The 13,437-nt window shown below is 66.2% G+C and overlaps 1 protein-coding gene across 1 annotated transcript; it reads left to right on the top strand.

Moving 5' to 3' along the window:
- Positions 1-518: 518 nt before the first annotated feature.
- LIN28A (lin-28 homolog A) lies at positions 519-12,845 on the top strand (the record flags this gene model as incomplete). Its single annotated transcript, XM_082329626.1, has 4 exons — positions 519-549; positions 1,305-1,483; positions 11,310-11,494; positions 12,632-12,845. The coding sequence occupies 4 exons, from the start codon at positions 519-521 to the stop codon at positions 12,843-12,845; spliced, it is 609 nt and encodes a 202-aa protein (XP_082185752.1).
- Positions 12,846-13,437: the final 592 nt, after the last annotated feature.

A 13,437-nucleotide genomic window follows, 5' to 3' on the forward strand; every position in this document is an offset into this window, starting at 1 on the left:
GGGAGGAGCGGGGGGGGCGCGGAGAAGCGACGTGGAAGCTCCCCGCAGCGCGGGGTCCCCCCGGGGCCGCGCCCTCCCCGGACAGGTGCCCTCTCCCGGGGGCACCCCCGGACCCCCCGTCCCCCCGGAACGCGCCGCCGCCCGGGGGGGTTAATCGGGCTCGCGTGGGGGCGGGACGGCGGAGCGGGGCCCCGCGGGGGGGTCCGGGCCGGGGGGGCGGGGGCGCGGGGGCCGCTATTGTCTGCGAGAATTTGGGAGCCTTTGAAAAAACCCTCCCGCCCCCTCCCACCCCTATTGTTGGAGCGAAGATGGAGTCAAACCTCTCCCGGCTCCCTCCCGGCGGGGTCTAAGCCGGGGTTTTTTGTTGAGTTTTGTTGGTCGGGTTTCTTTTTTTTTTTTTTTCCTTTTTCCTTTTTTTTTTTTTTTTTTTGGCTGGCCGATACCCTCAAAGCTGGCCGAGGAGGAGGAGGGAGGAGGCGGTAACAGCCACAACTCGGAATTTGCAAGCGAGTGTCGGGATGGGGTCTGTTTCCAACCAGCAGTTCGCAGGTTAAGTTATATTATTGTCGCAGCCCGCCTGGGCTCCGCGATTATTAATAACGGCGGCCGAGCCCGGCCGGGGGGCGCGGGCCCCCCCAGCCCCGCTGCGCCCCGGCAGCGCGGCCCGGCCCGGCGCGGCCCCGCTCCCCGCCGCAGCTCGGGGGTCGCCGGGGTTTTTCCTCCCGCCCCCAGCCCCAGGATGGGCCCCGAAGTTTGGGGCCGGTGGCGGCTGCGGGGGGGGCCCGTGCGGCGGGGGGATGCTGGCGGCGGGGGAGAGGCTCCCCCCTGCGTGGCCCGCTGGGGGCAGGGGGATCGCGGGTTGGTATTTTGGGGGAGATTTTCACTTTTTTCTGTTTTTTTATATTTTCTTTAATTTTCGGCTTTTTTGTTTGTTTTTTCGGTTTGGGTTTTGGTTTTTTGGTTGTGGGTGGTTTTTTTTCGTTTTTACCGTTTTTGAGGGGAGAACGGATTTAGGGCCCCCACCCCGCGCCCCGCCCGGGCCGTGCCGCCGGGAGCTGCCTTCGCTCCCCCGCGCCCGGGGTGCCCCCACGCACACGTGGAGGCAGAGCTGCCGCTCCCTTTGGGGTTCTTTTATTTTTGGAGGTGGTTTGGGTTTGTTTGGGGTTTTTCTTGTGCCTTTCCCAGCCCGGGGAAGCCGAGCAGGGTCTGGGGCTCCTGCGGCCGGCTGCCCGGCTGGCTGCGGGGCGGCTGGGCCGGGGCACCGCGGCTCCCCCGGCTCAGCGGCTCCGTGGGTCTCTCCCCAGGTGCGAAGCCGGGCGAGGAGCCGGCCGGAGACTCGCCCAAGGCCGAGAACGAGCCCCAGCCGCTGCACGGCTCCGGCATCTGTAAGTGGTTCAACGTCCGCATGGGCTTCGGCTTCCTCTCCATGACCGCCAAGGGCGGCGCGACGCTGGACTCGCCCGTCGATGTCTTCGTGCACCAGGTACGGGGCCGGCTCCCGCGGGGGGCCCTGGGCAGGGAAGGGGGTGCAGCCCCTGGCACCCCCGGAGGAGGCGAGGCGGGATGGGGACCCCCGGCCCGGCCCGGCCCCGCATCCCGCCGCACCGGGCTCCCCCGGGCGCCTTTCCGCGGAGCGCGGCGAGGGGCGGGCAGAGCCGCTCGCCCCGCCGCGGCCCGGGGCTCCTCTCCGGGACCGACCCCGTAAGCCGAGCCCCGAGCGGCTGCGTTTTCTCGCCGCGGGCCCCTGGGGAGCCCCGGGCCGGGGCAGCAGGTGCCCGCGGGGCCGGGCGGGACGGGCCGGAGCGGGGACGCTGCTCGGCCGGCGCAGGGACCCGGGGAAGAGCCGGTGTCCCCCGGTGCGGGCTCCTGCGAGCCCCGGGCCAGGCGGGGGGGCGGGATGGGGCTTTCCCCGGCGGGTGGCCCGTCCGGGGGCATCTCTGCCCGGGCCCCTCGCCGGGGCTGCGGCTGGCCCGAAGGCGTGCGGGGTCGCGTACGAGCCGCTGTGGCCCCGTACGACGGTGACAGTCGCGCGTCCGGATTTGACCCGCGCGCACCTCGCTGCGGGGGAGCCCCACGCGTGTCGGTGGTCCTGCGCCGAGGGAAGTCGTGGATTCGGGGCTGCGGCTGCTTGGGCCCCCCCGGCCCATGGGGGACCCCGCTTAGGGGCTGGGGGAGTGGGCTGGGAGATGGTGCCCAAATCGGGGCCAGCGCCGGGAGGGGGACGTGGGGCTCGGCACCGGCCCGCGTGGAAAGGGGTCTGTGATGAGCACGGCCCCGAGCCCCGGGCAAGCAGTGGCCGTCGGGGCCGGGGAGCAAAGCGAGGGCGAGCGAAGGGGGCTCGGGCACCTCTGGAGCAAACACGAGGGGTTCTGTGGGCACGGGGGGGAGCAGCCGCGGGAGATCTGGGCCGAGGCAGCGCGATGGTGCTGGCTCCAGGGAGCCCCTGGACCCGCCGGCTTCAGCGGCTGCTGCTCTCCATGGCCCCAAATCCCCCCCCCGGGTCTGTCCCGCGGCCCGCTGACGGGCTGGGGGTACAGGACTGGGCTCCTGGGGCTGGGGGCCCCCGGGGGTCCCCCGCCCCCTTCCCATGAGGCAGCGGCTCCTGCAGGCAGGGCTACGGCGGTTTGGCGAGGGAACGGTGCCCAAGGGAGAGGCAAATCCCTTCTCCAGCTGCGGCGTGGTGAAAGCGCCTTGGTAGAAGCTACCATCCCGGGCCAGCAACACGGCTGGGGTTGGAGGCGAGGGCTCCCTGGGCTGATTTAGCCGGGGAAAAACCGAGATCCTGGTGCTCTCAGAGAGCAAATGGCTCTTTGCATCTCGCTGTAGCACAGCGGGACCCAGTGCCCATGGGGGGAAGCCTCCCGCCCTCCCTCCCTGCTCCTGGGGCTTTATTGCCCCCAGACAGTCTGGTTTCCTGATTGCTCTTGCTCACATTCCTGCAGGAAAGGAGAATTAGCTGGGGTGTCTCTGCCGGGAGCATCCCTCCGCCCGGGGAGAGGTGCGGCCTCCCGGTGTCCCCCATTTTCCGGGGCTGGGGGAGCCACGGGGTCCCATGTGCAGGGTTTGCTGCGTTGGGCAATACGGTGGACGCGGGGCAAAAGCGGGTTATTTTGGGTAGCAGAGGGGCAGCGTGTGCGTGGTTCCCCCGCCGCAGCGAAGGGCAGGGCGCTCCCAGCGTGGGGCTTTGGCCACCAGAAGCAGGGTGGCTTCGGGCTGATGTTGAGCCTTTCTCCTCCAGGCCGGCCTTCGCCTCCTGCCCTGCTCGCTGCGGCACAAGGTCGCTGCTCGCCTGCCGTGAAACAGCCGGGGCTGATGCCGGCCGCTCTCCCACCGCGCAGCATCCCGGCTCCAGCCCCTCCTCGCAGAGGGACCAAGCTCAGGCTCCCACCCTGGCCTCGCTGCTTTCGGGTGCTGGTGGGACAGCAGGCCCTTCTGCCGCTGCTCGCCCCAGCCCAGCACCCGGCGCTGCCCGAGGGCCGCAGCGGGCTCCGTTCCCGGGCAGGGAGTCAGGCCTAGGAGGGCAAAAGCCAGCGCTGGCCGGGGGGGACAACACACAGGGCTCGGGGTGAGGGCTCCGGGTGCTGGGCGCAGCACCCACCGCCACACAGGTTCCCCAAACCAGCCGTCGGGGTTTAACACCCCAGAGCCCCCCATAACCTGCTCCTTCCCCTCTTCATTTACATATGTGAATGATGACCCACAGGAAGTAATTGTGGGAGAAAGAAGGGAATTGGCCTCTTTAGATCTATTAAATCACTTTATTACAGGAACCAGGTCTGAATGGCCCTTCTCTGCGGGGAGCGCCTCTCCATCTCCCTCTCCCTTTATCTGATCACAAAGAGATTAAAATCTCGGCAGGACAGGAGACTAACAGGGCTCCTCGGGGCTGCCTTGCCCCGCATTGTGAGCTCCAAATGAGGCATTTGGGTTCAAATGCCTCCCCTGGACACTGGAGATGGATTCATCTGGGGGCTGTGAGGAGACGGGGGATGAACAGGGAGGAGCGGAGCAGGTCCTCCCGGGGAGGCCGAGGGCCGAGCAGCACCCGTGAAAGGGTGGGGGTCTCGAGGCAGCAGAAGCCAGCCTGGTGCTGGGGAAGACCCCAAAGCTGTGGTGGTCCCCGGGGATGTGGCTCCTGGGCTCGCACCGTGGCTCTGGGCATCACTTACAGGAGTGTGGGGAAACCTGGAAAGGGAGAGGACAAAATCTGGGCCCCCGGTGGCCCCAGGGCTCAGAGCCGCTGGCCGGAGCAGGAGGAGCGAGGCCCCGGCAGGGCTGGGGTTTGCAGCCCACGCAAACCCCCGCTCGCCCTGGCTGAGAGGAGGGGAAGGGGCTGCGGCTGCCAGGCCCTGGGGGCCGCCGCTCCGCGCAGCTCGGCTCTGCCATCGCCGAGCGTTTCTCCAAGCCAACGGGTCTAAAGCCCTGACGAAGGCAATGGTAGCTGTTGTTTCGGGGTTTATTTTTTGTTCCTTCTCTTGATTTTGGCAAGGAGAGCTTCTGTGCACCGCTGCGACCCCGCGGCTGCTGCGGCCGCAGGGTGTTTGGTGGCATCTCAGTGGCATCTCAGTGGCATCTCGGTGACATGGTCCCACGTGTCCTTGTGGGGATGTAAGGCTGTGCCCGTGGTTAGACCCGCTGGGGCGGGGATGTGGCACTCCTGTCCTGCCCGAGTGCCCAGGGCAGCGTGGCCACCAGAGGGGCTTCAGTCCCCCTGCGGTCCCCTGGGTGCTGCCGTCCCCGGGAGCCTCCTGGGGTCGGGGTTGGCGGAGGGGCTCCATCCCCGCTCAGCCGGGCAGGGGACGGCGCGGAGCGGGGTGACGGCTGCCGTTGGGCCATGGGTTTCGGCTGAGCCGATCTGGGCTGTGGCCCGCCTGCACTCGTGCTGTCCCCCCGCACGCAGCCAGGGACGGAGCCAGCCAAGGTGCGAGCGTGACGTGAGGCCTTAAAAAAGCACGTGTTCGAGGCAGCTCTATCCCTGATGGCGCAGGAGAGCAAAGGCAGGGGCACAAGGGAGGATTTCTCCGCCGGGGAGCAGGGTCCAGCCTTCCGCGGGGTCCCCCGGGGCTGGGGCGATGGGCAGGGTCCGGCCGGGGGATTCGGTTTGTGCAGAGCTGGGGTGGCAGCGAGGGGAAGGGGGAACCCGCTCCGAGCGGGGTTTGAGTTAGGCGGCGCGTTGGACCCGTGGTGCTCGCAGAGGCACGGGACACGTTTAATATCTCACTTTTTCTGCTTTCTCACGTGCATCGCTCCTGCCTGTGCTCGCCGGGAGCAGGGTCACCCCGCAGCGCTGGGTGGGCACCCCGGGGCGCCGGCGTGGGTGGCTGCAGAGCCAGGAGCACCGGGGTTACGCCAGCCCCTGGGGTGGAAACGCAGGCCGGCATCCCTGCTTTCGGGGGAGACGGGTAGGAGCAATTTCTTTGTTGTTGTTGTTGTTTTTAAATAACTATCGGAATAAAATTGTATCGCCCAGCTTGTGCGCCAGGTCCTGATGGCAAACAGGGAAAGAGAGCGGCTTTATTCCACCCCTGAAACTCCCTCAGGACGCGCACAAAAAAAGCCTCCTGTCTCTGTCTAAAGATTAACTGATGGCTGCAGGCACATCCCTTCCCCCAGCTCCCCCTCTCAGCCCAGGGCGAGGGGCAGGGAGAGAAAACACCCTTCAATGGTCTCCAGATAAAATGGCCCAAATGAATGGGATTGCTCCGGTCGGGGCCGGGGCGGGCTGGGATGGAGCCCCTTGCCCTGCCGCCCCCAGCTCCGGTGTCTCCTTTCCCCGATTTACTTGGCCCTAAGAATAAGCGGGATGAAGCTGAAATCAGCGGTGGCAGGGACACTGCTGCTCCCGGCCGTGCCCCTGCTTTGCCATGGGAGTATGAAATTAATAGGCAGCAGCTAACCCTAATGAGCTGCCTCCTGGGACGCGCGGGAGGCTTCGGCACCCGCAGGGTGGGGAAAATACAGCGGAAGGTGTGGATTTAGGGCAGGCAGCTGATGGATTAAACTCCTCGGTGGATACTTTTTTCCCCCAGAATTAGTATCTGGTGTTTAATGTTGCTAGCTTACGGTGGAAAATTAAGAGCAAGCGTAGTTACTTTGGCAGGAAAGTGGCTTTATTTTGGTTTTACTTGAATTGGGAAAAAATCCTTGGGGGTATTGCTCCAGGTGACAGTAGGGAGAGACTGGAAAGCCCTGGCAATGTTTGGTTAACCCCCCCCGTGCTCTCCCCAGCGGGCTCCCGCAGGCATCACCCTCTATCTCTGCGCTGAGCGAGGACCCCCTGCCCCAGCAGCGCCCACCGGCCGCTTGCGCGGGGGCTGAGCCGCAGGAAGGGGCCGCGGGGCGATTCCTGCGCTGAGCCGTACGCGCACGAGCCCAAAACCAGCAGCAGCGCGGTCCCCCAGCGCTTGAGCCGCCGGCACCGGGAGAAGATTCACTGCGTGGTTTGGGGAGAGGGAAGGGCTTTGCTCGGGGACGGATCCAGGCGCGGGCTGTGAAGGCAAAGGGACGTTTCCCTGCTGGCCTCGTGGCTGGCGGTGGGGAGCCGAGCTGGCCCTGCTGCTGCACGGCAGCTTGGGCCACTGCTCCGCGTCAGCAGAGTCTGACCCAGCCGAAATCTGCTCTGGTTGGCAAGAGGAGACCTGCTCTGCTGCAGCAGGGCTCGGAGCTGGGCTGAGGCCGCCCCGTCCCCGCGGGATGGCGATGGCATCGCCCGGTGGCAATCGGAGCCATGCCCCAAAAAATGGGGCGAGCATCAGCCCCCCGCACACCGACTCATTCCTGGCGCAGGAGCCGAGGAGGGGGCTGCTCTGCACCGGCTGTGCCAAGCCTGAGCCCTGCAGGGCCGGGGGGGGCTGGGGCTGCTCTCCTGGGGACCTGCGTCCCCCCGGGATGGGTCCTGGGGGTTGTGGCGGGGCAAAGGTGGCCGGGGCTCTGCGGGCTGCCCTGCACCCTGGCCAGGCTGGCTGCTGCATCGACCGCAGTGGCGTGGGGCTGGCTGGCACAAACTAAGGGATTTGGGGGGACGGGGACGCTGCGGCTCTGGGGGACAGAGGGGTGCAGAGGTGAGTGGGGCAGCAGGGTGGCTGGGGTGCCCTGGGCACCGTTGTGGGTGCAGGCTGAGCAGAGGGGACCACAGGGTGCCCCCAGCCTGCGGGCGAGGGTGGGGTACAGTGAGGGCGCAGCGACCCTCTGGGGGCTCAGTGCCGGGACCTGCGGGGGCGTCCGTCTTCCCTGGCCCCCATCAGCTGCTTCACCTCTGTGGAGTGGGGGAAACTGAGGCACAGGCAGTGGATGCGGTGGTGTTGGGCTGCCAAAAATGCTCTGGGCACGGCCTGGCCGTACCCCGGCACAGCTCGGCACCGCCGCTCGCGTTCCTGCAGCCGCTCTGAACCCAGCATCCCAACCCAGCCTTTTTCCCGAGGGATTTAAGTTTAAACGGCTGCCACACTCCCGCGCTGGGAAGAGGCGAGGTGCAGCGGCCGCTCCGCCCCAGGCCCCTCCGGACACAAAGATGGTTTGATTGAGTGGCCAGGGCTGGCTGGGAATAAACGTCCCCTTGTGCCGCGCTGGGGAGGCCGCGGGGACAATGGTGACCCTGGGGCTGGCCGAGCCCCTCCGGAGCCCGGTGGCGCGGGGGCGAACCGGAGCCCGGTGGTTTGGGGAGCAGCCGCCGGATTTGGGGCGCTCCGCGGTGCCACCCCACAGGAGGGGAAGCAGCTCTGACGCTGGGATCTGCGATGAGGGCTTTGCTGGGTGGGAGGGAGAGGAGGGATGGAGGCACCCACGTGCAGGTGGGGAAGGGGGAACGGGTGAGGGTGGGGGACACCCAGCGCCGTGGGGGCGGTGGGCAGCGCTCGGCCGCTCATGTGCTGCTCTTTGTCTGCCGTAAATAACCGCAGAGCTGGAGGGACCGGTGGAAAAGCAGAGAGGTGCCGCTGTGACGCCTGGCGAAGGGGTGCCCGGGGGGGCCGCAGAGAGCTGGGTGAAGCGATGCCAGCTCTGCTTCTGTTCCTTGTCCTGCTGGTTAACTCTGGACCATAATGATGACAAGTGAAATCCTTGCGCTAGGCTATGCTTTAAAACAGTTTTATTATGAGGATGGCAATGCTTTGTGATCCCGAGCCCAGGGTCGCCCTACACCCCCCGCACCAAACCCATCCCCCCGGGACCGACCCCTCAGCTCCGCCGCGGCACCCAGACCCCACAGCCCAGCACCCGACGGGCGAGGCCCGGCTCTGCTGCAGCGGCCAAGCTGGGCGCGGGGCTGATGCGCGGAGGGGCTGCGGGGGTCAGAGGGGCCCGGCCATGCCGGCCACCCTTCCTCCCCCCGCCGTGGCCTGGAACTCCTGGAATTTGGGCAGCGGGAGCGCGGCCGCCGCCGGCCCTTTGTTCTCGCTGGCCGGTGGCTCCCGGCCCTGGCCCTCCCCTGCGCTCCCCCGCATCCCCAGCATCCCCGGCTCACTCCAATCCCCCCCTTCCTCTCTTTATTTTGGGGGGGGTGCGGAGGCCTGGGAAGGCTCCGGCTTTGTGTGTGGTGTGGGACAGGGGCTCTGGGCCCCTTCCTTTCAGATGCAGGAGGTATGCAGCTAATTCAATGGGCTGCAGTTTGATTACCTATCTGATAACAGAGGAATGCCAGCAATGTGTGTGTTTTGGGAAGGGGGCAGGGGGGATGCGCAGGGACCACCAGCCACTCTGCAGCTCACATCAAAAGGCTGCGGCGGGGGGAGAGCTGGGGTGCCCCGGCCGCTGCCCCCCTCTCCTTCCCCGGGGAGAGGGCGTTTCCTTTGGCCTTTTGGCGGAGGGGGCCGGGGGGGCCGTTGTCATCCTCGCCCGCTCCTGGAAAATAAATCGCTTCCCCCGTCATGTTGCGGCAGCTTCTGCCCCAGCCCTCCTCTTCCTCAAAGTGGGGCTGACGGACGGCCCGCGGGGGGAAGGAGCTGGACCCCCGGCACGGGGCGCACAGCAGCTTGGCTGCCCGCGCGTGATGGTGCCCGAGGCGTGGGCTGAGCTGGGGGGGCCCAGCTTGGGCGCTGGCGTCGGCCCTGCCACGGCGCGGCTTTGTCCCGAAGCTTGGGGCCGAGCGCCTGGGAGTTTTCATCTCCGCAGAGCAAACACAGCTGGGCCGGCCGGGGCTGTAAGCCCCCGGTACGGATCCGCGGGAGGCGGCTGGCTCTCGTCCCCCAGCCTCCGGAGCTGCCTCCTGCGCCGTGGAGGGATGCTCGCCACAGAGTGCTGCTCAGCTCCTCCTCGCCCCAAAACGCTGCGGCTGCTGCTGGAGTGGGGCAAATTTGCTGTCCGTGGCAGCCCCCGTTGCCCAAACCACCTCGCACGGGGGCTCTGAGGGGGCCGGTGGGGCGGCACGGATGGGGCAGGGCTGGTGGCCAACCCCGAGGTGCTCAGGCTGAGCCGGGCACCTCCTGTGTTGTGCTGGCAGCTGCTTTGGACACAGAGCTCCTGCTTGGGCGATGCTCACTGTCCTCCCAGTGATGCTCAGCGTCCTCGCAGCAGCGCCCAGCACCGGGGGAAAGCGGAGCTGGGGTTGGGGAGCCGTGTCTGCCTGTTGCGCCGAGCGTGGCAGGGTGTTTGGCAGTGGTACGTGGTGACGGGACTGCCCGGAGCAGCCCTGGATGGGCAGAGGTTGCTGCTGAGCTCCTGTTGCGTCCTCCTTGTCGCTGGGGACCTTGTAGCTCGTGGTTTGGCTCTCCTTTCTGGGAGCAAGAGCAGGTCAGAGAGCAAAGGTTTCTGGCAATCCCATCCAGATCGCCCTGGGCCCTGTCCCAGCGGGCACGTGGACCGGACAGGTGGGGCGACTGGGCCCAGCCCATGGGGTCTCTCCCACCCGGAGCTGGGCCCCAGACACAGAAGGGGGGGAAAAGCAGCAGAAAAAGGCGCCTCGAGGGCTGAGCCTCGAGCTCTGCCGCATTCCCACTTCCCTCGTGTGCCCACGGACACACGTGGCTCTTGCAAGACCCCACCGAAAAAAATTCAATCCTAAACCCCAACAACTCCATTTCTTCCCTCTCTGCTTTTATGTGGGGTGATTCCACGTGGGTCCTGGGGAGATCTGGGGGTGGAAGATGGGAAGGGAGAGGGGAACCGGCCGGGCCTGCTCGTCCCCAGGCAGCGTGCCCACAGAGGCTCGGTGCGGGAAGAATGGGCGGCCGTGGCCCACGTGAAGGGAACTCGCCGGGCCATGAATGGGGGAGATGCTCCATTCATAAATGCAGGGTCTTGGCGCCGGCTCTGCCGGGAATCCCCAGCCCACTGGGGCTGCTCCTCCCTCTGCCAGCAAATCCCCCTTAACTCTTTGCTCGCGCTCGTTTGGGCTCCGCTAACGAAGTTGAGCGAAAGCCCTGCTCAAATCTCTGCCTGGGATACGGCGGTCCTGGTCCCGTGGAGCAGGCAGCGATGACGCTCCCGGCAGCGCTTGCTGGCACAGGGGGGCAGGAGACGTTGGCTGCATCGCCCGTCTCGGCTCCTGATGAATTTGTTCTGCTAAAATGGATGGAGCTCATGGAAGCGGGGTGGATTTTTCTGTCATCTCACTCCCCCCTCCGCAGCCTGGGTCTGAACTCCCGAGTTTGATTGCATGGTGATGACTGATGTGGCAATCCTGGGAGGGACAGGAGATGCCCCCAGCAGTGACGATCCGGGGCCAAACGGCTGCTTAATTAATTACTGGGGGCATTTAAAAGGCTTGAACCGAGGCGAGCTGCAGCGAGGGGGCTGCAGGGCAGGGGCTGGCTGGGACCCTGGGCCGGCAGCGCCAGCTTCCAGCCTCCTGGCCTTGCTGCGGTCCCGCCGCGAGCGGGGCTGCACGTGCCTTTGCAAAGCCTCGAGAGCCTTTTGTCTTTTTAAAACGATGTTTTGGGTCTCCCTGCGAGCATCCCCAGCCCGGGCTGTCGGGAGGTGCAGGGGCAGCTCTCGCGCCCCAGCGTGGGGCTGGGTGGGAGAAGGGGGCTGTTTTGCAGTGCCGAGCGCCAGTGTTTTGCAGCAAACACTGCTGGAATTTGGGTCAGAGCTGGCTCTGCCGGCTCTTGCTTGCCAAACCAGCGAGCCCCACTCGGCCGGGTGTCTCGGCTCACTGAAGGCTCTGTGTTATCAGACGGGGCTCCAGAGATTTCAGGGAGATGAAGGTGCCTGGTCGAGCTCGGTCCCCGATGTCCGTCCCCTCCCAAGGGGCAGGCACGGGGGGACGCTGGCAGCTCTCGTGCCACGGGAGGTGCTTGCTGGGCTGGGGCTTGTCGTGTGCCCAGCAGACACCCCGGCTCGGTGCTGACCCCCGTCCTTTCCCCGTGCCCCCCCAGAGCAAGCTCCACATGGAGGGTTTCCGCAGCCTGAAGGAGGGCGAAGCTGTCGAGTTCACCTTCAAGAAGTCGTCCAAAGGTTTGGAGTCCATCCGGGTGACCGGCCCGGGGGGCGTCTTCTGCATCGGCAGCGAGAGGAGACCCAAGGGCAAGAGCCTCCAGAAACGCAGATCGAAAGGAGACCGGTAAGGGGCGGCCGGGTCCTGATCCGGGGCAGGGTCCGACGCCTGCGGGCACCAGGAGCTGCCTGGCACCCTGCCTGCGGCATGGGGACGGGCTCGGGTCCGGTGGGGCAGGCAGCGACCCTTCCTCTGGGAAAGCGGCTTCCTTCGGCGGTTAATGAGTGGCAGATGCAGCTTGGTGGGGAAAGGGCAGCAACCCAGCAGCGAAAGGGCAGAGGTCAGGGACACCCCGGGCGGCCGCTCCCCTCGTCTGGGGGAGCCGCGCTGCGCTGGGGTAATTTTCTCGAAGAGAAACCCTTCCTTGTGGGAAGGAAATGGCCGGACGTCCTGGCAGCGTCTCCCACGGTGAGGCTGGCAGCCCCAGGGCAAGTTTCTGGCCAGCCCTTCGTCCCCCCTCTGCTCTCCCATCCTCTCCATCCTGGCTGCCCGGGGATGCCTCGTCCCGGCTTTCCCAGCGGATGCTGCCCACCCCACCCGGCTGTTCCCACAAATGGGTTTTAAAATGAGTCGGAAAGGAGTTGGGAAGGAAAAGGAAAGAGAAAAGGGTTGCGGCTGTCCTAGAGGGATGCAGGAGTTAAAATGGACACGAGGCAGCTCCCTCTGCCCGCACTGCTCTGGTGCGAAGGTGGCACCTGGGGGACGAGTGCTGCAAGGGGACGGCCGCGAGGGACCCCACGTTTGGGGCTGTCCCCACGCCGATGGCCACGGTCCCTGCAGCCGTTCTCCCGGCTGCGGCCGTCAGTCCTTCCTGCTCTGTTGTAGGCTTTTGGTCCATAGCACATAACCCTGGGTGCAGGGTCTGCAGACACAGGAGCCAGAATCGTGATGGAGCCAGAGGGGTGGAAGCCCCCCGAGATCCCCGATTTTTGTCCCCGAGTGCTTGGTTTCAGTGCGGGGGTTTGCTGCCATCTCCTGGGTACCAGCAGCACCACTGAGCCAGGTCCAAACTGGCCGTGCTGGAGCTGGGGCTCTGTGGGGACCAAACCCAGGGCCACCATCCGCCCCCGCATCCCCGCAGCGGCCGGGCCGTTTCAAGCCCAGCTCTGGCTGTGAAGCCAGATGGGTCCCCGGCATGGCCACAGCAGCATCCCACCTCGTTTTATTTCTCCTCCTCGAATCTCTCTCCTCCCCACCCCGCAGATGCTACAACTGCGGCGGGCTGGACCACCATGCCAAAGAGTGCAAGCTCCCGCCGCAGCCCAAGAAATGCCACTTCTGCCAGAGCATCAGCCACATGGTCGCCAACTGCCCCGCGAAAGCACAGCAGTCCCCCAGCTCCCAGGGAAAACCTGCCTACTTCCGAGAGGAGGAGGACATGCACAGCTCGGCCCTCCTCCCCGAAACCCGGGAATGATGGCGGGTGGCGGGGAGGGGGGGGCTTCCACCGGGATGAAAAGGCTTTGGCAAGGCAACGGGCAGCCGCGGGGGCTCGGAGGAGGGAGGGCAGGGTGGAGGGCTGGGGAGGGAAGACGGCAGTGCCAATGGTGGGGACCCGGTGTCCCTGCACAGACCTTTTCCCCCTGTTCCCAGCCCGGGGAAAGCCCTGCTTTAATCAGGATGGCTCGTTCCAAAAATAGGGGAAGGCAGCACCCAACACACCTCTTCCAGCAAAAAAAAAGAAAACATATTTGATCCATCTTTATTCTTTTCCTAAACGAAGCCAGGCAGTAGTGTCTCTGGGAGGAGGAGCAGAGAAGCAACATCTCAGGGAGGAGCTCATGGGTCCTTGTTCTCCTGAGCTTCAAACGGGCTCCGGCACAGCTTGGGTGGGCTGCAGGGGACCCGCTCCGACGCCTGCCCCGTCCCTCCCTGCCCCACGGGGGGAAGGCTGGCTGCGGAGCGCCGGGGAGACGCCCGTGGGCCGGCCCCGCGGGTCCCTCTGCTCCTCACGCCTTCTCGCTTGCAGGTCGGTGCGAGGATTTGCAGTTTTTCCGTGGTCGCCCCAT

This window comes from Platalea leucorodia (genome assembly GCF_965183815.1).
Source record: "Platalea leucorodia genome assembly, chromosome: 18".
In the NCBI taxonomy this organism is placed as follows: Eukaryota; Metazoa; Chordata; class Aves; order Pelecaniformes; family Threskiornithidae; genus Platalea; species Platalea leucorodia.